At 41.6% G+C, this 22,688-nt stretch overlaps 1 protein-coding gene across 1 annotated transcript; it reads left to right on the top strand.

Moving 5' to 3' along the window:
- The first annotated feature begins 634 nt into the window (after positions 1-634).
- LOC142245882 (acetylcholine receptor subunit alpha-1-A-like) lies at positions 635-19,414 on the top strand. Its single transcript, XM_075318878.1, has 9 exons — positions 635-730; positions 4,447-4,592; positions 5,224-5,268; positions 8,882-8,991; positions 10,307-10,502; positions 14,008-14,245; positions 15,776-15,999; positions 17,674-17,913; positions 19,101-19,414. The coding sequence occupies exons 1-9, from the start codon at positions 691-693 to the stop codon at positions 19,230-19,232; spliced, it is 1,371 nt and encodes a 456-aa protein (XP_075174993.1). The 5' UTR covers positions 635-690; the 3' UTR covers positions 19,233-19,414.
- The last annotated feature ends 3,274 nt before the right edge of the window (positions 19,415-22,688 follow it).

The raw sequence follows: 22,688 nt of genomic DNA, 5'->3' as shown, positions 1-22,688 counted from the left end.
AACGATGCCGGATGTGCGTCACGAATTCCGTGACCCCGCCGACATATCGCCCGATTTATCGTACCGTGTGACGCCAGAATAACACTGGTACATCTGTACAACTTTAATGCAATATACATTAAACTACTTTACATTGGGATAATGCACATGAACCAGGATACAACACAGTAGGAGTAGGGGTAACGCAACAACTTTCCTACATAAGCATTCAAGAAAAGTGAATTGTAAGCTATAAATGTGAAATTAGGTCAACTGGACTTCATGTCGTAAATCGTTGTAACTAGGAGTGTGGTTGTTTTGAGCAAATAGACCTCATTGTTAGCAGTGCCTTCTCCAGCCTGTCCTCAACCCACTGAGCTCAGCACTTTGCATAGGAAGGAACTTACTGTACGTATCTACATGTCTGGTCTACTGTGCAAAAATGTCAGAGACATGAAAGTAAACCTCAGATAGTCGCACATGAAGGGTCATTACCAGTATCTCCATCCTAAATCATAATTTGGATCTCGTATCACATTCTGTAGAGCGCTTCCGAAATCGTCAGCTGTCTCCCTCAACAGGTGTAAAGCAACAATAGTCCAAGTAACATCATTCCTTATAGTTAGACGGGAGGGCGCAGAGTCCGCCCCTCCGAAAAAAACATCCAGGCATGTAACCAGAGAGCAGCGACGCCGAGAGAAGTGGAAGGAAATGGATTTCACCATCATACAACTTATTCTCCTGGTAACAGGTACTGAGAAATCTCCACATTTCATTATGATAAGCCAATATTATGGATCTTATATACAATATTCCTTGTATCCATGACTTCCTAGTATCTGGTGCATGTCACTTCTGGGTTTTTTTGGCTTCCCTTTCTTTGTCTGTTGACCTTCAGACCGCTATTATACCTTATAATATTGTTTATATTGCTTATATGCTCCTAAATGTAATGCACCGTTTATAACAACAATCACATAATTCATATCTCTTCATTCTTTAAGTAGTAATAATTATTATTAATGATTATCTGCCCATAAACATAATCATTGCATTGGTGGTCTTAAATCAATTGATCCTGACAAACGTTTTATTAATAAGAACATTTTTAGAAATTTTTCATTTTTTCTAGTAGGACTAAACGAGAATAATTTGGGTGATTAATGCCCATGCCCAATTTATCAGACAACGTTCATGCAGATCGGACAGACATGGTGAAATCCAACACACCTGATACTTTTTCCAATCATTTACTTCATGTGTTTGGTCGGCTCATTGCACTTCACTGTAAATTCAGTATACCATGTAAAAAGCCAATTCATGTCTAGCAGTTATATAGCTTTATTCTCCTTGGCCATGGAGATTAAAGTAAATCTATCACCAGATTTATAAAAAAAAAATTAAAAAAAATGCATACTGTATTAAATATAACTTTTAGACCTGATGATACTGGTGTCTTTACTTTGAAAATCCATGTCAGAATGGCAGTCTGAGGCTGTGTGCACACAGCGAGGTTTTTGGCATTTTGTTTATGGGTTTTTGAATGCAGTTCTCTCGCAAAACTACAACCAAATCCTGATGCCAGCAAAGTCCGTGAGAATCCTAAAGTGTAGTGCACGCGTTGAGTATTTTCTGCTTCCAGATTTGGTGCAGAAAATAATCTGCAACATGTAATTTCTTTCAGCGTTTTTGCCTGTGTTTTCACCCATTGGATTTAACTGAAAAACAAATGCACACGGCAAAAACGCACATTTTTGCTCTGCGTTTTTCCTGCCAAAAGATGCAGAAATGGTGCAGACATTTCTCCAACCAAATACTCAGTGTTCGCATAGCCATAAAGAGCTCATTTTAATGACAAGAGGGGGAAAGTTCAAAATGAGTTAGACATTTTGACATGGATTTTCATAGTAAGTACACCAGAAACATCTGGTCTAAACATATGCAAACTAGTGATACAGTAGCAATTATTAAACTACATCTGGGCCATATACCTAAACATTCAAATCTTTATTTTTTATTTTTTTTTATAGCGCTAACATATACCGCAGCGCTTTACATACATCAGGAACACTGTCCCCATTAGGGCTCACAATCTAAAGTCCCTATCTGTATGTTTTTTGGAGTGTGGGAGGAAACCCACGCAACCACGGGGAGAACATACAAACTCTTTGCAGATGTTGTCCTTGGTGGGATTTGAACCCAGGACCCCAGCGCTGCAAAACTACAGTGCTAACCACTGAGCCACCGTGTATTGTGGTGCTCTATGGCCCTTAGTGTCATTTTTCCTATCTGCAGGGATCTGTGTTATTATATTGCTGCCTCCATAAAACCACAGCCGTTCCTTCCAGCCCAGTACTTTACCCTAGATGCATTACAAGGTCATACAAACAGTAGGGGAGTGTTCACACAAATAATGTGTGCTGTGTTTTTTTCTGCAGTAAAAACCAGACAGGAGAAACCTCTGCATACACTACTCACGTTTTTTTTTTTTTTTTTTTTTTTTTTTTTAGTTTTTCACGCACTCATTTATTTTGCACGTACTTTAAAATACTGTTAAAAAAATTATGCAGAAAAAAAATTACAAAAATGCCATATGTGAACGTGTCCTAATCCTTTATAATCAGCTTCCTAAATCATAAAGGACAATAATGTTTTGTTTCTAGCTTATTAGTAATGAATATGTTTATGATACACAATGGTGATATTTTGTGACTATTTACAAATATAATCTACATGCCGGGATTCTGTTGTGTGAAGCGGATGGGAAATGGCTTGACTGGCAGTTGCAGGTGAAGGCCCGGAATAGTCTTGTCATCTGCCACACTCTGAAACATGAGTTGTTGGCTCTTTATGCAATGTGTAGGGTGAGCGGTGAACATTCAGTAGAGGGATCTGCAAATGGGAGTCACCAGACTGATCTCCAACTTGTGCATTGTTAGAATTGCAGAAGAATCTGCTGTTATTTTCTCTCATATAGAGTAATTTATTTTTTTTAGGGAAGATAAGCCACTGCCAAACCCTTCTGGCAGTGACTTTCTCAAATCTCCCGGCTGAAAACCTGAAATTTCAGAACTTCTTCAGTTTTTGCTTATGATCTTGTTTACATTATCTTTGCGTTTTTTTTTTGTTTTTTTTAATATATAATATACATGTATTGTAACGAAGTGTCTTTCTGTCTCTCTCCCAATCTCCCTGTCTGTCTGTCTCCCTGTCTATCTGTCTCGCTCTCTGTCTGTGTCTGTCTCTCTTTCTGTCTCTCTCTGTCTCTTTCGGTCTCTCTGTCTGTCTTTCTCCATTTCTGTCTGTCTTTGTCTGTCTGGGTCTCTGTCTGTCTCTCTTTTGTCTGTCTCTCTGTCTGTCTCTCTGTCTGTCTCTCTTTTGTCTGTCTCTCTTTTGTCTGTCTCTCTGTCTGTCTCTCTTTTGTCTGTCTCTCTGTCTGTCTCTCTTTTGTCGGTCTCTCTGTCTGTCTTTGTCTGTCTCTTTCAGTCTCTCTCTATTTGTCTCTCCACTGAAATCATATCACCTCACACATAAGCTTCTTCTACTAAGAATGTCCTTTATTGCCTATAGCAACCAATTACAGCTCCTATTAATGACCTGTAGCTCTCAGCCCCATTGACCTTAATGTAAGCAGTTTTTTTGGCGAATAACTGTAAAGTGCAGGGTTCAGTTTCCCCCTCAAAACGTAGGCTATGACGTTTTCTGAGTCAAATGGAGTGTCTGTGCAAAATATTGTGATTGTAAATGGGATGATGCGGATTCCTTTAGCGGACATACATACACACACATACACACATACACACATACATACAAACACACACACACATATATACATACACATACACACTTACGGTACATACACACATACATACACACACATACACACATACATACATACACACCTACATACATACACACATACATACAAACACACACACATATATACACACACATACATACACACATACATACACACACATACACACATACATACACACACACATGGTACATACACACACACACACACATACGGTACATACACACACACACACATACATACATACACACACATGGTACATACACACACACACATACGGTACATACACACATACATACACAGACACATACGGTACATACACACATACATACACAGACACATACGGTACATACACACATATACACATATGGTACATACATACACATACATACACACACACACATACATACGGTACATACACACATACACATACACATACGGTACATACACACATACACATACGGTACATACACACATACACATACACATACGGTACATACATACACACACACACATACATACACACAGCTTTCTATATTAGATAAAATTGTAATTGTATAAAACTTCTGGATAAAAGCTATGATTGTTCGGCTACAAAAGGTGCAAGCATAACATTAATAATGATATAATAAACCTTTCCTTCTGTGCAGCTGGAAGTGTCCTCTCTTCTGAGGATGAATCTCGCCTCATTAAGGACTTGTTCGACGACTACAATAAAGTTGTTCGTCCTGTTCAGAAGTTTAAGGAGGCCGTGGTGGTGACCGTTGGTCTGCAGCTCATTCAGCTGATTGATGTGGTATGAATATACTTTGAGGTAGAAGACTATAGTCATTGACAAATGGTACAAAAGAATAAAATATATATAAAATTCATTTTATCAACTGGGTTATGATAACATTTTTTGCATTATTTAGATTTTATGGGATCTTTATTTCCCTGCGCTTTAAAGTCATCTGTGGTCATAAATCAGCTGAAAGGAGCTAAAAAGACATGTAAAAGAATTGCAAACTCTACATCAGACTGTCATAGTGCGCTGACTGATGGGTTCTCAGTTAACTCATTCTACAGCCAGTGCAAACCAGAGGCTATAGAAGTCAAGTGATGCAAAATGTTTAATTAGAGTAACAACTTTTAGCACAAAGTACATTCATTTCAATAGAAAAAAAGGGAAAATTGGTCCCAAAGATGAACAACCCCTCTAAGCTTTTGGGTCCGATATAAAAGCTATAACAGAGCCGATTTCTTACATAGTAGAGGGGGTCCTCTTAGGGGCCAGGACCAGATGGGAAATCACCCTCTGCCCCACCTATAGTTAGTTATGCCCCTGTCTCCAGATGATATTATTGTTTTTACTACATATAAAGAGATAATTAGGATTAGTGTTTTATGTTTCCTTTATATTTAATACTCTGTTTTCTTATTTTAAGGATGAAGTCAATCAAATCTTCACCACAAATGTTCGCCTCAAACAGGTTTAATTTTTTTAATAACTTTACATTTGTAAATTTATAGCATGCTCTTTAAAATTGTGCACAAATTAATAGGTGTTACATCTCCTAGTAGAGGGGCATGACTGTTTTCTTCTATAAACATCACCACTTTTGTCCGGTGGTCTCGGGATTGCAGCTCACCCCTATTTAACTAAATACAAGTATTTTAAGGCCTATCTATAGTTTCATCTCATTAAGCCATAACAAAAAAAGTGCAAGTAAAAAAATACCACAATTAGGAATTGGTCCTACTTTAGTGTTTGAATTGGTATGTAAATTAGGCTGAAGAGCTCTTTGTAGATCTGAAGCCTCCATCACTCCAGCTCTATTCCCCATGCAGCGACATCTTCTCCTGTCTGACTGATGGCTCCAGCGCCTGAAGTCACACAGCATAGAGGCTGTCAGTCATGCAGGAGGAGGTGGAGCTTGGCAGGGACTAGAGCTGGAATGACGGAGGCGTCAGATCTACAAATAGCTCTTCAGCCTCATTTGCATATCAACTCACCTGTTGATTTCTCAGTAACAGAGGAACGGACTGACCATGTAAAGCTATTGATAGACCTGTCTTTGAAAGAGCTGCAATATATATATATATATATATATATATATATATATATATATTATGCTTTTATATAGATATACTGCTCAAGAAAATAAAGGGAACACTAAAATTGTGCTGTTTAAGTGTTAAGTGTTCCCTGTATTTTTTTTTTACATATATATATATATCTATATATATATATATATATAAATATATGTATCTATATGTATATATATATATATATATATGTATACTGTATATACATATATATATATTGTTATATATATATATATATATATATATATATATATATATAAATATATATATATATATATATATATATATATATATATATAGTTTGAGGGTGAAATTCTGTTGAAAGATTCCCCTTTAAGCACCATGTATTAAAAAATTATGTAAATTAGCTGTTTCCCCTGAAAGAAAAATACTACTTTCCAATTGTATTTAGTAGAGGTAATTAACTTTTAAAGTCTAAGGACATCTTTACCATGAGATTAGTTATACATATCTTAGTTTCAGCCTACATTCTTCATTCCTTTATTACTTTTCAGCCCCCCTGATATGCAGGTTACAGCCTGACCCAAATTCCATAGTTTTCTCTTGAGGGAGTGTCCCTCACAGAAATACAGGCTGAATGTGAGTTCTTTGTGTTTTGAGGGTATTGCTGTCTTTACTTGCTTTCATGTATCAGCAAAGCTTTATTAACTGTCCTTATTTCTTCTCCATATTGTCACACATAGTTTTGCACGAACCTCACTGACTATCATGGTGGCGTTGGGTGTTGTTTATATTGCAGGTTCTGACATTCTGCCCAATAGTTTCTCTGGTGTCTGAGATCACAGGCAGACTCGAGCATCGAACTGCTGTGTGCTGATTCATAGGCAGGCTAGCAAGGGTTAAGGCCCCGTCACACACACAGGTAAATCTTTGGCAGGTCTGTGGTTGCAGTGAAATCATGGACATATTGTTCCATTTGTACACAGCCACAAACCTGGCACTGATTGTCCACAATTTCACTGCAACCACAGATCTGCCGCAGATTTATCTCTGTGTGTGACAGGGCCTTTAATCAATGCTGGTCTGCTTGCTCCTTTGGTCATGTGGGAAAACCTATCACATCTGCTCCCCTCCTTTTTATGCTGGATGAAACATTCCACCCATGCCAGCTAGAGTTTAGTTTATGTTGGTCTGTGAGGTGTGGTGAAAGTTACTGGTGAAAGTTATGCTCATTGCGTGGTGTGGTTGTGGAGTTTACCCCTGTTGTTTTGTAGCTTCCTTCCTGCTCTTGCTTTTCCTCCTGAACCTCTTACTGTCTTTATCTTTGTGTGTGACCAAGTTTTGGTCTTGCCCTGTCTGTCTTTATCTGGAAGTTTTATCACACTCCTGTCCCGTCCCTCCCTGAAGGGAGGGGGGTCAGATCAGGACTGGTCAGGAGCAGGACCAGAAAGGAGACTCATGCCTCTCCACCATCAGGAGTATCCGTGAGGTTAGGGATAGCTTGAGGGACAGCCCAGGAGCTCCAGTTCCCCGCTATCACATAGTTATCGTGAGATTTATCCTCTTTTTGTAGAGCCTATTTTTTCGTGCTTTCCAAAAAGTGTATGATACTTCATCCTCCTGCCACTGTAGATGTTTATATAACCCCTCTCCCAGTCCCTTCTGTAATCTGTGACACTGAAAGAAGTAAGGGGGGAAAGAGCGGCAGCAGGAGCAGGAACTTTGACAGATTTGTATCTTCTTTGCAGATCACTCAGCTAGTTAAGACTTTACACGCAACACCATCGCTAACGAGATGTCGTTGGGGTTACGGAATTCGTGGCGCACATCTGGCCTCATTAGCGACGTCGTTGCGTGTGACACCTACAAGCGACTGCTACCGATGCAAAATACTCACCAAATCGTTGATTGTTGACACGTCGTCCATTTCCCAAATATCGTTGCTGATTTTGGACACAGGTTGTTTGTCGTTCCTGAGGCAGCACACATCGCTACGTGTGACACCCCAGGAACGACAAACAACACCGTACCTGCGTCCTCCAGCAACGAGGTGGGTGTAACTTGCATGCGGCTGCTCTCCGACCCTCCGCTTCTATTGGACGTCGTTAGGAAGGTAAGTGCATGTGAGGGGTACTAGCGATTTTGTCCGCCACGGGCAGCGATTTGCCTGTGACGAACAAACGACGGGGGCGTGTGCGAACGCTAGCGACATCGCAGCATGTAAAGCCCCCTTTACAGAAGTGAAATGGTAGAAAATTCTTAATGAAGATTATTTTGAAAAATGTAAATGAGGATTTTACTATTCTTTTCGATCAATTTAATAATTATTTTAATAATAATTTTATTCATTTATATAGCGCTAATAATTCCACAGCGCTTTACATACATTAGCAACACTGTCCCCATAGGGACTCCAGATTGTGAGCCCCAATCTGTATGTCTTTGGAGTGTGGGAGGAAACCGGAGAACCTGGAGGAAACCCACGCAAACACGGGGAGAACATACAAACTCCTTGCAGATGTTGTTCTTGGTGGGATTTGAATCCAGGACGCCAGCGCTGCAAGACCCCAGTGCTAACCACTGAGCCACTGTGCCGCCCTGAGCCACCGTGCCGCCAATCAATCAATCAATATAAAAAAGCCCACGTGTCACGTAACGGCAATGTTCTTAAAGTTAGTCTTTGCTCAGTTAGGGGCAGCTTAGCACCCACAGAGGGGCGTCTGAGCATCCAGCAGCACCTCTGCCTTTACACAATGCACCATTGGGCCACATTAGGATAAAATCACAGCAATAACTGACATAACGCCTCATCACATCACTTTCTATGCGACCTCCAGCTAATTGAAAACATCATTGTGGATAATGCCGATGCCAAGGCAAAACAGAACCCAAACAAAAATCAAAACTGAGGACAGAATCTGCAAATATCCCATTTACAGAAAACAAAACCTAAACAATAAACTTGCTTGTACATTCCTTTGATTGTTAACATTTTTGGTGATCCATATAATCCTGCTCTATGGTTTTTTTTTCTAGCAATGGACAGATGTTAATCTAAAATGGGACCCATTGAAATATGGAGGAATAGAGAAAATCCGTATAGTCTCTGGTGATATTTGGCGACCTGATTTAGTCCTTTACAACAAGTAAGTTTTTCTTTCATCTTCTGCATGTGTATGTATATGTATATGTATATATATATGTATATATATATATATATATATATATATATATATAAAAAAATAATTAAAAGTAGAGTACAGAGAGCCGGCATCAGAGGTGCCACATCCGGTCCCGGGGGCATTCAGATGGCTATGCATTGTCCCTGCAGTTGCTAATGTAGACTATTTTATGCCGCTCAGCTCTGGTTTTTGGAAGGGGACCCTGAACAATGAATTCATGTGACAGCTACATGCTCTTGTGAGAGAAATACACTCCTTCTATGCCATTGGAACTCCAAATTAATATTTGTTTTACAAGCGTTTGGAAAAATCAATATAACACACACATTTGTGGTGTACTGAAAGTTTCTGTTTTATTGCATCATGTGACCAGCTTATATAGTACCCCAAACAAAGAAATAACTATGCACCAATAAGAGCCGCAGGGCTGTGTGCAGAAATGTGAAACCTTCCCGCCGATCAGTGTTAGCTGAGCCCTATGACATCATTCAGTTATAAGACAAGATGGTTTGTATACAATACAAAATGGCTTGTATTCTGTCACACTCTAATAGAGCAAGTATAGGAATGTGGTATAGGGGAGGATATATAATTGGTGCAACTTCGGCTGCTTTCACACATCCGTTTTTTGCTCTGCGGCACAATCCGGCATTTTGCTGAAAAAACGAAACCGTTTTTTTTGCCGCCGGTTCCATTTTTTCTGCATAGACTTATATTAGTGCCGTATTGTGACGCATGGCCTTGCGTTCCGTCCGGTTTTTGCCACATGCAGCAGTTTTAGCCGATGCGGTGGCCAGAAGGAACGTTGCCTGGCACGTTTTTTTGTCCGGCAAAAAAAAACGCATCGCGCCGCATCCGGCCGATGCGGCGCGATTTGCAATGCATGCCTATGGATGCCGCATGCGGCGTCCTGCGGCAAACACCGCATCCGGCCGCCGCATGCGTTTTTTCCACTGCGCATGCTTAGTAGCGTGCCGCAAGCGGCAAAAAACGGACGGGCCGCATTTAAAAAACGTATGCAAAGGATGCGTTTTTTTCGCCGCATCTGTTGCATAGGTTTTAGAGCCGGACTGACCGGCTCTGCCCCTACCGGATGTGTGAAAGCAGCCTTAACAGGCCTAAGAAGTAAGGGGGCCACTACCACCTCCAAAGCAGCAAGTAGCTTCTGAGAGACACATAATGAGGAGCATTGTGATGACTTATCGGACTGTAAAGGGCCCATATATCGTTCTTGCCTGTCTGTATCTCCGGCCCTGACATAGCATTATCTCTTTTATAGTGCAAACGGTGACTTTGCAATTGTCCAGGAAACTAAGGCTCTTGTGGATTACAATGGAAAAATATTATGGAATCCACCAGCCATCTTCAAGAGTTACTGTGAAATGATGGTCACACATTTTCCCTTTGATATGCAGAACTGCAGCATGAAGCTGGGGACTTGGACCTATGATGGGTCATTGGTTGTTATAAACCCGGTAAGGAGTAAAGGTAATCAGTTTGTAGTGTTGAGGGGGCTATGTCAACAAAGTTTTGCTATATAAGCTAAAGACAGTATGCTGTAAGGGTTAAAACACAAAGCTCAGGGATGCCTGTCTTGTCACTGCCCTATCTTTTGTTTATTTGCTTTGTTTGTTTTAGCAGTGGACCCTTATTATTGGTGTGGCTAACTGACTCCTGCCTTTGTTGGCGCTCCCCTTGCTATGATTGACGCCTCACAGTCCATGTACAATCTCTACTGAGGGCCTGCTGTGGGCGAGGACAGTCTCCTAGCTTAGTAAACTCAATTCTTAAATAAAGTCAGAATGGCTGCACACAGTAATTTAAGTTAAACATGATTAGTTTCAGAATCTCTTTGCCTACAAAATGCTGCTTTCAGCAGTAGCAAAAAACTGCTGACAGATTCTCTTTAAAGAAGAGACATTTTTGCAGTCCACATGCTTTATGCTAGTTGTACAGACAACATACCTATATACACTATATTAAAAAATGTGTTGGGACTAGAGATGAGCAAACCGGGACATTGAAGTTCGGTGTTCGTTCTGAATACAAGCTTTACACAAAAAAAAAAATCAGTGTTGAGTTTCAGAGTTCGGGCCCTTTACGTATGCTGACCACTCACGCGAGCATCACTATGCTCAGTTGCGCTCGGTGTTCAACTCAGTGCGAGCCGCTCTCACTGGCGGTAACAACAGCGTGATCATATGTAGTGTGTATATAAAAAAAAATCCTGCCCTCCCTCCTGCCCCCGGTAGTGACCTGTCTATGGCTGTCTGCATGTGGGTGGAGAGTCAAACTGTCATCAGTGACTTCAATTGGAGTTCAGGTCAAGTCCAGGTCCCAAACCAAACTTTACCTAAAGTCTGGCTACCCCACCGAACTGAACTTCCACAGGTCTGCTCATGTCTAGGTGGGACACCTACACATTACACCTACAATATCTTTTATGATTTCCCATTCTACATCCATAGGCATTATTATGGAATAGGTTCCCTCTTAGCAGCAATAACTACTTCCACACTTCTGGGAAGACTTTGTATAAGTTTTTTGGAGTTGTCTGTAGGAATTTTTTGCATATTTATATAAAAGAGCATTTGTGAGATCAGAAATTGATGTTGGACGAGGGAACCTGTATCGTAATCTCCATTGTAGTGCATCATAAGGTGTTTGCTTTGGAAGAACTTGACAGGCAAAATAGAGCCCTGACCTCATCCCATTCAAGTCCTCTCTGCCATTTCTTTATGGACCTCGCTTTGTACTCTGGGCCCAGTCATGGGGAACAGAAAACGGCCTTCCCAAATCTGGTTCTAAAGTTAAAAGCTATAATAGTCCAAAATGTCTCATATACTGAATCATTAAGATTTCCCTTCACTGGAACTAAGTGTCCGAGACTGACTTCTGAAAAACAACCCCATAGCTTTATCTCTCATCCACCAAACTTTTACTGCGGGCACAATTCAGTAAGGCAAGTAATGTTCTCCTGACATTCGCCAAACCTAGACTCGTCCATCATATGCCAGAGAGAGATGTGTGATTTATTGCACCACAGAACATGTTACCACTGCTCCAGAGTTCAGAGACGGTGTGCTTTTACCTACTCCATATGAAGCTAGTCAATGTGCTTGGTGATGAAACTCTTGGGCGCAACCTCTTAGCCATGGAAGCCCATGCCATGAGCTCCTGGTGCACAGAAGAGGTTTGATATAGTATATATATATATATACAGTCAGGGCCAGAAATATTTGGACAGTGACACAAGTTTTGTTATTTTAGCTGTTTACAAAAACATGTTCAGAGATACAATTATATATATAATATGGGCTGAAAGTGCACACTCCCAGCTGCAATATGAGAGTTTTCACATCCAAATCGGAGAAAGGGTTTAGGAATCATAGCTCTGTAATGCATAGCCTCCTCTTTTTAAAGGGACCAAAAGTAATTGGACAAGGGACTCTAAGGGCTGCAATTAACTCTGAAGGCGTCTCCCTCGTTAACCTGTAATCAATGAAGTAGTTAAAAGGTCTGGGGTTGATTACAGGTGTGTGGTTTTGCATTTGGAAGCTGTTGCTGTGACCAGACAACATGCGGTCTAAGGAACTCTCAATTGAGGTGAAGCAAAACATCCTGAGGCTGAAAAAAAAGAAAAAATCCATCAGAGAGATAGCAGACATGCTTGGAGTAGCAAAATCAACAGTCGGGTACATTCTGAGAAAAAAGGAATTGACTGGTGAGCTTGGGAACTCAAAAAGGCCTGGGCGTCCACGGATGACAACAGTGGTGGATGATCACCGCATACTTTCTTTGGTGAAGAAGAACCCGTTCACAACATCAACTGAAGTCCAGAACACTCTCAGTGAAGTAGGTGTATCTGTCTCTAAGTCAACAGTAAAGAGAAGACTCCATGAAAGTAAATACAAAGGGTTCACATCTAGATGCAAACCATTCATCAATTCCAAAAATAGATAGGCCAGAGTTAAATTTGCTGAAAAACACCTCATGAAGCCAGCTCAGTTATGGAAAAGTATTCTATGGACAGATGAGAGAAAGATCAACCTGTACCAGAATGATGGGAAGAAAAAAGTTTGGAGAAGAAAGGGAACGGCACATGATCCAAGGCACACCACATCCTCTGTAAAACATGGTGGAGGCAACGTGATGGCATGGGCATGCATGGCTTTCAATGGCACTGGGTCACTTGTGTTTATTGATGACATAACAGCAGACAAAAGTAGCCGGATGAATTCTGAAGTGTACCGGGATATACTTTCAGCCCAAATTCAGCCAAATGCCGCAAAGTTGATCGGACGGCGCTTCATAGTACAGATGGACAATGACCCCAAGCATACAGCCAAAGCTACCCAGGAGTTCATGAGTGCAAAAAAGTGGAACATTCTGCAATGGCCAAGTCAATCACCAGATCTTAACCCAATTGAGCATGCATTTCACTTGCTCAAATCCAGACTTAAGACGGAAAGACCCACAAACAAGCAAGACCTGAAGGCTGCGGCTGTAAAGGCCTGGCAAAGCATTAAGAAGGAGGAAACCCAGCGTTTGGTGATGTCCATGGGTTCCAGACTTAAGGCAGTGATTGCCTCCAAAGTATTCGCAACAAAATATTGAAAATAAAAATACTTTGTTTGGGTTTGGTTTATATGTCGAATTACTTTTGACCTCCTAAAATGTGGAGTGTTTGTAAAGAAATGTGTACAATTCCTACAATTTCTATCAGATATTTTTGTTCAAACCTTCAAATTAAACGTTACAATCTGCACTTGAATTCTGTTGTAGAGGTTTCATTTCTAATCCAATGTGGTGGCATGCAGAGCCCAACTCGCGAAAATTGTGTCACTGTCCAAATATTTCTGGACCTAACTGTATATGTATATATGGCCATGCAACATATAGTTAGTATCTTATTCGTATAAAGTTATTAGCCTAAAATAACTTTTGTCCAATTTATTGAATGAATTGTATCTCTTTTAGGAGAGCGCTCGTCCTGATATGAGCAGCTTCATGGAGAGCGGAGAATGGTTCATGAAGGATTACCAGTGTTGGAAGCATTATGTGTATTACGATTGTTGCCCTGATAAACCATATCTGGACATCACTTATCATTTCCTCATGCTGCGCCTTCCACTTTACTTCATTGTCAATGTCATCATTCCATGCCTGCTGTTCTCCTTTCTGACCGGTTTAGTGTTTTATTTGCCGACAGGTTCAGGTATGAAGACTATAACTTGATGGCGCTAGGCAAAACTCTTCATGGGATCCCCCATTCCTCTAATAGATGTGGGTCTCAGGGGTGGGATCACAACCTGTCAGACATTACGATGAGAGATGAGCAAATCATTTGTCTTGTGCAGTACCCACATCAGTAGTCCATGGCCACCAGAAGGGAGCTCTTTGGACTGCCTCCTATCTGCCAGCATCTCAGGCTCTTCTTTTGAGTAGTCCATGGCCACCAGAAGGGAGCTCTGTGGACTGCCTCCTACCTACCAGCATCTCAGGCTCTTCTTTTGAGTAGTCCATGGCAACCAGAAGGCAGCACTGTGGACTGCCTCCTACCTGCCAGCATCTCAGGATCTTCTTTTGAGTAGTCCATGGCCACCAGAAGGAAGCTCTGTGGACTGCCTCTTACCTGTCAGCATCTCAGGCTCTTCTTTTGAGTAGTCCATGACCACCAGAAGGGAGCTCTGTGGACTGCCTCCTACCTGCCGGCATCCCAGGCTCTTCTTTTGAGTAGTCCATGGCTATCAGAAGGGAGCTCTGAACTGCCTCCTACCTGCCGGCATCTCAGGCTCTTCTTTTGAGTAGTCCATGGCCACCAGAAGGGAGCTCTGTGGACTGCCTCCTACCTGCCAGCATCTCAGGCTCTTCTTTTGAGTAGTCCATAGCTACTAGAAGGGAGCTCTGAACTGCCTCCTACCTGCCGGATCTCAGGCTCTTCTTTTGAGTAGTCCATGGCTACCAGAAGGGAGCTCTGAACTGCCTCCTACCTGCCGGATCTCAGGCTCTTCTTTTGAGTAGTCCATGGCTACCAGAAGGGAGCTCTGAACTGCCTCCTACCTGCCAACATCTCAGGCTCTTCTTTTGAGTAGCCGTAATTTCTAGAAATTGTGTATCACAGCAAAATGATGGCATTCTTCCCGGTCACAAACAAAAGGGGAACCAGGGATGCCAAAAGGAAGGAGGTGGCTCACTGGGCTCGGGTCCAACGGCCCCGAGTACTGATGGTCCTTTAATACTGACAGTCAATTATTTCAGTCATCTCTGATAATGACATATCTAGTACCAAAACTAAAAAAAAAAAAAAAAAAAGTAGTGGAGAGTCTCACTGTGTGGATGCAAAGGTATACTCCAGGAGTTGGGGTGCAAAGATCCTAGCCATAGACCACAGGCAATGTCCAGATACAAAAACAGATTGGATCAGCACTTCCATAAAAATATTGTTCTTTATTTCCACAATTTAAAAGATCCAGGATCAGTTAAAAACACAACATTGTCCCTGACGCGTTTCTGGCATCAGTTGCCATAGAGTCATAAAGTGCAACTGATGACAGAAACGCGTTAGCGGACAATGTTGTGTTTTTCACTTATCCTGGATCCTTTAAATCGTGAAAATGAATAATATTTTTATGGAAGTGCTGATTCAATCTGTTTTTCTACCAAAATTATTTTCTATGTTAAATCCTGGAATTACTACATATCTAATGTCTATAAGTTACTTCTTAAATCTGTTCTTCGTTGACAGGTGAGAAGATAACACTGAGCGTCTCTGTCCTGCTGTCACTCACTGTATTTCTTCTGGTTATTGTTGAATTGATCCCGTCAACTTCTAGCGCCGTGCCGCTGATCGGAAAATACATGTTATTCACCATGATGTTTGTCATCGCTTCCATTGTAATCACAGTCATTGTAATCAACGCTCATTTTCGTACCCCAAGTACTCATATTATGCCTCAATGGATGAGGAAGGTGAGTTGCCACACATCCCAATTATTACAGAAAATAAGGTCCACCTATGAGGGGTTCTACTATATAAGGTCCACCTAAGAGGGGTTCTACTACATAAGGTCCACCTACGAGGGGTTCTACTACATAAGGTCCACCTACGAGGGGTTCTACTACATAAGGTCCACCTAAGAGGGGTTCTACTACATAAGGTCCACCTAAGAGGGGTTCTACTACATAAGGTCCACCTACGAGGGGTTCTACTACATAAGGTCCACCTACGAGGGGTTCTACTACATAAGGTCCACCTAAGAGGGGTTCTACTACATAAGGTCCACCTACGAGGGGTTCTACTACATAAGGTCCACCTACGAGGGGTTCTAACTAGGTTTGTAAGCTATCCCCATCCATAAGATAGAAGGTAACTTACCAAACACTGATCCTGAAACACAGCTCTGCAGATCCCCATCTGAATGGAGCAAAAATCAAGCATGAATATAGTCAAGCACATCGTTCAGCTTATTCTGGCATTCCCATGGATAATTGATTGAGTCATGGTACATGCGCTTGACTTCTGCTCTTCATAGATGGGAATCTGAAGACCCTCCTTCAAAGGATTGTTGGTAGATCCCAGAAGTTGGAGCCAAGAGATCACAAGTTATCGGCTACTTGGACACTTTGTACGACCCTTGTGCAGACTAGTTATTTCTCCCATTGCTTTGGCAGGGAAAAAAAAATCTTCGGCTGCTGAAGTTATTTTACATCTATTACCTGTCAAACTTTAACCTCCCACCAGACAATTAATAGGATTCTGTAGCCCTTTTAAATATAAGCCAGGTGTCAATCAGCCACGTGCGGCAGCTGCAAGGTAGGAAATACAGCATCTGAGAAGCTGTAAGTGCATCCTTATGCCCAAATGCCCTTCCAAACACAACTTCTCATTGCTGGAGCAATTATTTGGGGGTCATAAAGAGTGATCTCATTATGACCCCCAAAGCATGGCTCCAGCAATGATAAATTGTGTTTTAAAGTTAACTCTGGAAGTGAATTGGGGCATAAGAATGCACTTACAGTTTTTCAGCCTCATGCTGTATTTCCTACCTTGCAGCTTCCACACCTGGCTGATTGACAGTTTGCTTGTCCTGGTATACAGCCGCTGACCTGTAATTCAGCTACGGAAGGGTGTTACTAAGTAATACAGTTCCTCAGCCTCGTGCTGTATATGTTAGCATGAAGCTGAGACGCTGTAAGTGCATCTTCACACAACAATGCACTTGCAGACAAATTCATAGTGCAATGTTGAAGCAGCACTTTGGAATAATAAAGGTATTGACTGGTTTATCTTTTAAAGGGCTCCCAGTCCACAGTCATAAAAATGATTTTAGGGAGGTGGGGGTGGTTAATATTTCTGACAGAATCCCTTTAAGCTTTCACAAAAGGAGGTTCTACAGCAGTTAAATTATATACCATGAGGAATAATGTAAGGACTGCCATTAAAAGGTATGGGATGGTGTACTGAACTGTTTCAATATCACTTTAACTGGTAGGATTTTTTTCTGGAGTTAATGAGGTTGTATCAGCATCAACATTATCTTTTTATATTATAAATTCCTCTTAGTCCTGAATGTACACTCCGTTAATTAATGTACACCCACGCACACACATTCATTACATGCCGTCATATGGTCTCTTCGTCAGATTTTTATTGAAACCATTCCCAACATGATGTTCTTTTCTACAATGAAACGACCTTCACAAGAAAAAAAAGGAAAGAAGATTTTCTCTGAAGACATGGATATTTCAGATATCTCAGGAAAGCTGGGTCCTGTCGCTGACACCTACCAGTCTCCAATCTTAAAGAACCCTGATGTGAAGACCGCCATAGAAGGGGTTAAATACATTGCAGAATCCATGAATTCAGACCAGGAATCCAATAAGGTAAAAGCTCCATGACATAGCCTGTTAAAAAATATAGTTTGTCTTCATGTACTAATTATTATTTTTTTCAATATATCTTCATAGAAGTCAGAGAGCTTATTTTTCTGATGAAAAGCTTCAAAATGTAAAACGTAACATGCCTGCAGCCTCCACTAGAGGGAGCTCTCTGCATACTGCTGTATTACTGAACCCTATGTAAAAAAAAAAAAAAAAAAGTATGCATTGAGCGCCCTCTAGTGTTCATATTCATAGGCAATTTGGAAATTATTATTATTCATTAAGGGGTATCTAATCAGAGTGTCTACGTAAAGGGATCCTGTCATCAGGGTTTTCCCTTATGAGCTGCGGCCACCACCAGTGAACCCCTATATACAGCACTCTAGAATAATGTATATAAGTGCCCAGGCAGCTCTGTATAACGTACAAAAAAACCCTTTATAATACTCACCTAGGGGGCGGTCTGGTATGATGGGTGTTGCTGCTCTCGATCCAGCGCCTTCTTTCTCTTGTGCGATCGCAGTCCTCCTGCCCAGTCTTGTGTGTATGATGCATCCTGCATCATTCACAGAGAGGTCTCCATTGCACTCCTGCGCATGCGCACTGTGATCAAAGTACTGTAGTGCACATGCGCAGGCGATCTTTGACCTTTTCTCATGCTTGTGCATTACAGTACTTTGCTCTGCCCTGAGCAGATCAAGGTGTGCATGTGCACACTTTTGAGAACTCTGTGTGAATGATGCAGGACACGTCATGCACAAGGGGCTGGGCAGGAGGGCGGTGATAGAAGAAGAGAGGAGGTGCCATACCAAGAGTAGCGACACCCATTCGACCGGACCGCCCCTTGGATGAGTATTATAATGGTGTTGCTTACATTATACAGAGCGGCCAGGGCTCTTATATACAGTATTCTGGAATGCTGTATGTAAGAGCTCACTGGTGGTGGCCGCAGCTCATAAGGGAAAAACCTGGTGACAGGTTCCCTTTGATAAAAGTCAGATTATCTCCCAACGTCCAGAGTTCCTAAATTGGTCTCTGGGTCCGTGCAGTACCATATAATTTAAGTGTAGTAGTCTTCTGTGGATGTTCGTCTAGGAGTCCATGTGGATCCCACCATTAAAGTGAGCCCAGGGTGGTCTCCTTCCATGGTAGCTAAGCTATTGCACAGTAATTTCTTCTTGTACTTACAGGCTTCAGAAGAATGGATATTCTCAGCAATGGTGATCGATCACGTTCTCCTGGCAGTCTTCATGTTGGTCTGTATAATTGGGACAGTGGCTATCTTTGCCGGACGGCTGATCGAGCTGCACATGCAGGGTTAAGTTGTTAATAGTTTATCTTCTAAACCAAGAAGCTCTGGACCTGGGTGAAGACGCGGCGTAATCATCAAGAAACGTACAAGGAAACTCTGTAAATACCGAGGTCACTGCTGACATCGATCTTTACTAATTCATACAATATTTGTCGCAAAACAAAAAAATAAATAAAATTCTATTTGGAAAAATGTTTTATTCTTTCTAGCCAATGACTGTTATTGCCCGTTCTCGCTTCATTGAGCAGTTTACATTTTATTATAAGGCACAATTGTTTCTTATTGTGTAAAATCCTTGTTTTTGATGCATATTAATCGCAGTCTGGAAGTTATTATTATACGTTTTAATAAAGCCTTATGCACTTTTATAATTCTATATTTTTGTGTGTACAAAATACATAGTTGAGTAAAACATTTCACCCAAAAAGCTAAACTTACAACATGCAATCAATGAGTAAACAGAATTAAGCAGTATTACAGAAGTGAGGCCTAAGACCCAGATTCGTCATTGCCTTTGCGCAGGCCCGCCGTAAGGGCATTATAACCTTGACTAGTGTTCGGGGCCCGGTGAAGACGGGGATCCGACCAGGCCCGGGGTAATTACTTAGCTTTATTAATCCCCGGGCAGGCCGGGTCCCCCTATTCACTTGGCCCCAGTCACAGTCGCAGCAGAGGGTCCAGCTTCGGCTACTATACATGATTAATTTGCATGTGAAGGGGCGGAGCATGCAAATTAGCCACTTGCTGGAGTAGAGGCAGGGTCAGTGGAGCAGAGAAGGGCGCCAGCTTGTCACCACTGGGCCGTGCAGCAGGGTGATGAGGTCATCACTCTGTGACCTTGGTCACAAGTCCTTGGTTACAGTAAATCTCTGACAGTGGGCCTCTCTTTCTGGGCTCCACCCAAGCTTTTGTGCTCTTTTTGGGTTCTGTCCACGATGGCATACCCCTTCTTTTCCCGCGCCAAAATGGTTATTGGTGGGCAAACAGTTCTTGTACAGTCCATTAATCACACAACAACAATATCCGGTTTGTGCCGCCAGGTGGAAAGTTTTTAAGGCACACAGTCTGTGGTTGCAAGCACGAGACCCTGCCCACAGCACCAAATATAGTGCCCCACGGGGCCTCAGGGGTTACTCGTCAACGGGCCAGTGGTTTTTTGGGGTTGCTGTGACTGTCCTGACCCGGCTTCGTGGCCCCGTCGTCTACATGTAAAAGACAAATAGACTTGTGCGAGGTGTAAAGGGGGATGGAAGGAGAGTGAATGGTCCCTGTGAAGCGTGTCACCAGTTGCAGCGATGACTGGGGTCTCGACCTCCTCTGCCGCAGACCCTTCCTGCGACTTTTCCTCTTCCAGGAGCAGTGTTGGATGGGAATTGGGGATGCTTTACAGCGCCACCCGTGGTGCATGGCCAAGGATTAGCCGCCGCTGCGAGATGTTGCTCTCCTCCGGGGCTGATGCTAACGCAGCTCAGATAGTCCAGGTCTCTACAGGTGAGCGAGCCCCACCTGTAACCAAGTAACCAAGGTGGTTACCCGATATTTACCTTCGTTACCAGCGTCTGCAGCTCTCACGCTGCCAGTGCCGGCTCCCTGCACACGTAGCCGGAGGACACATCGGGTAAATAAGCAAAGGTTTGCTTATTAACCCGATGTGTGCTGTGGCTACGAGTGCAGGGAGCCAGCGCTAAGCGATGTGCACTGGTAACTAAGGTAAACATCGTGTAACCATACCCGATATTTACCTTAGTTACCAGTGTCCGCAGCTTCCAGACGCCGGCTCCGTGCAAGCGCAGCGTCGTTTCCACGTCGCTGCTGGCTGGGGGCTGGTCACTGGTCGCTGGTGAGATCTGCCTGTTTGACAGCTCACCAGCGACCATGTAGCGACGCTCCAGCGATCCTGACCAGGTCAGATCGCTGGTGGGATCGCTGCTGCGTCGCTAAAGTGTGACGGTACCCTTAGTGGCTGTTGCCCTGATAACCTGGATTACCTCAGATTGCCTGGTGTCCTGTGTAAGTGGTGACTCATAGCTAGGTGATTTGTAAGTGAGAAAACAACACCAGTGATTAACTCCTTCATCACCCGAGTCCAAGCATCGCACTGTAAATGAAATGCAATGCCCTGTGGCGACTAAAAGCCTCAGGGGCGCCATATATATATATATATATATATATATATATATAAATATACATATATATATGTATATATATATGGAGGCCACCAGTATGGGACATACAGTATATACTTGGCTTTTATTGATACAAAACATATAAGGCTGACAAAAACAAAAGTTGAAAACCTACCCTCTATTGACTTGCCACATTATCTGTAAGGTGAGGCTCTACAGCTAGGTAATGGGTGTTTCGGGATTATATTATGTATCTGCGGACACTGCCTTGTTTCTATACTTATTGTGCATTCTATTATCAGTGCTCTGGTATTTCATTGGGATTAAGTACAGGATTATTATGTCACCCCCTTATTTCATCTATTCTTTTTATCTTGTCAATCATGTTCGTAACCTTTGTTTTTTTTTGTCAGCCTTATATGTTTTGTATCAATAAAAGCCAAGTTTATATATTAAATATTTTAAATTACACATTAGAACATTTTTGATTTTGTACAAAGGTCTTGAACAATATGTGCCATTTTGAAGAATTTGGGATAGAGAATATGAATAAATAAAAAAGTGACTTAAAGAGGTTGAACTACAAACAAAGTTAATTTTAATCAATAAATCTTGTAATAATATTCATTTACACAATTGGATGTCTTTAAAAAAAATGTTTGTGTGCTGAGATAATCTTATATATGTGCCCCTGCTGTGTACTGTGTAATGGCCGTGTCTGACCGTACAGGGACATGGTCTGATCACACCACAGGAGCAATCAACAGCAAGTGAGTAGCAGCCGCAGTGGTCACTTCCTGTTGATTGACTCGTTTGACCAAAGGTTGGGCTTGCGTGATGCCACAACATCGCCGCTGCAGAGGTGAGTCTAAGCTTTTTCATGTTACCTAAGGGAAAGACCATATTTGACCTATTATCTTCCTTCTGTGAACAACAACATTGTGATTGAGACACTGTATATAAAGTCCATCCTTTCCACTTGAAAATCTGGAGTAGTGCTTTTGCTTTCTTGGATATATATATATATATACATATATACATATATATATATATATATATATATATATATATATATATATATATATATATATATTATCTGACAGAGTTGCAGGGGTGCCAATACTTTGGCCAGCACTGTATAGTATATATATATATATATATATATATATATATATACTGTATATACTATATATATATATATATATATATATATATATATATATGTATATATACACATTTTTGTCTTTTTTTTCATCAGAGGCTTACTGGACAACCATTGATGGACACTTTCTAACCTTGAACATGGAGAGGTACACCATAAATCAGCCTTAGGGGTACTT

This window comes from Anomaloglossus baeobatrachus, chromosome 7, assembly GCF_048569485.1.
Source record: "Anomaloglossus baeobatrachus isolate aAnoBae1 chromosome 7, aAnoBae1.hap1, whole genome shotgun sequence".
Taxonomy (NCBI): Eukaryota; Metazoa; Chordata; class Amphibia; order Anura; family Aromobatidae; genus Anomaloglossus; species Anomaloglossus baeobatrachus.
This window is presented reverse-complemented; position numbering and strand designations above follow the sequence as displayed.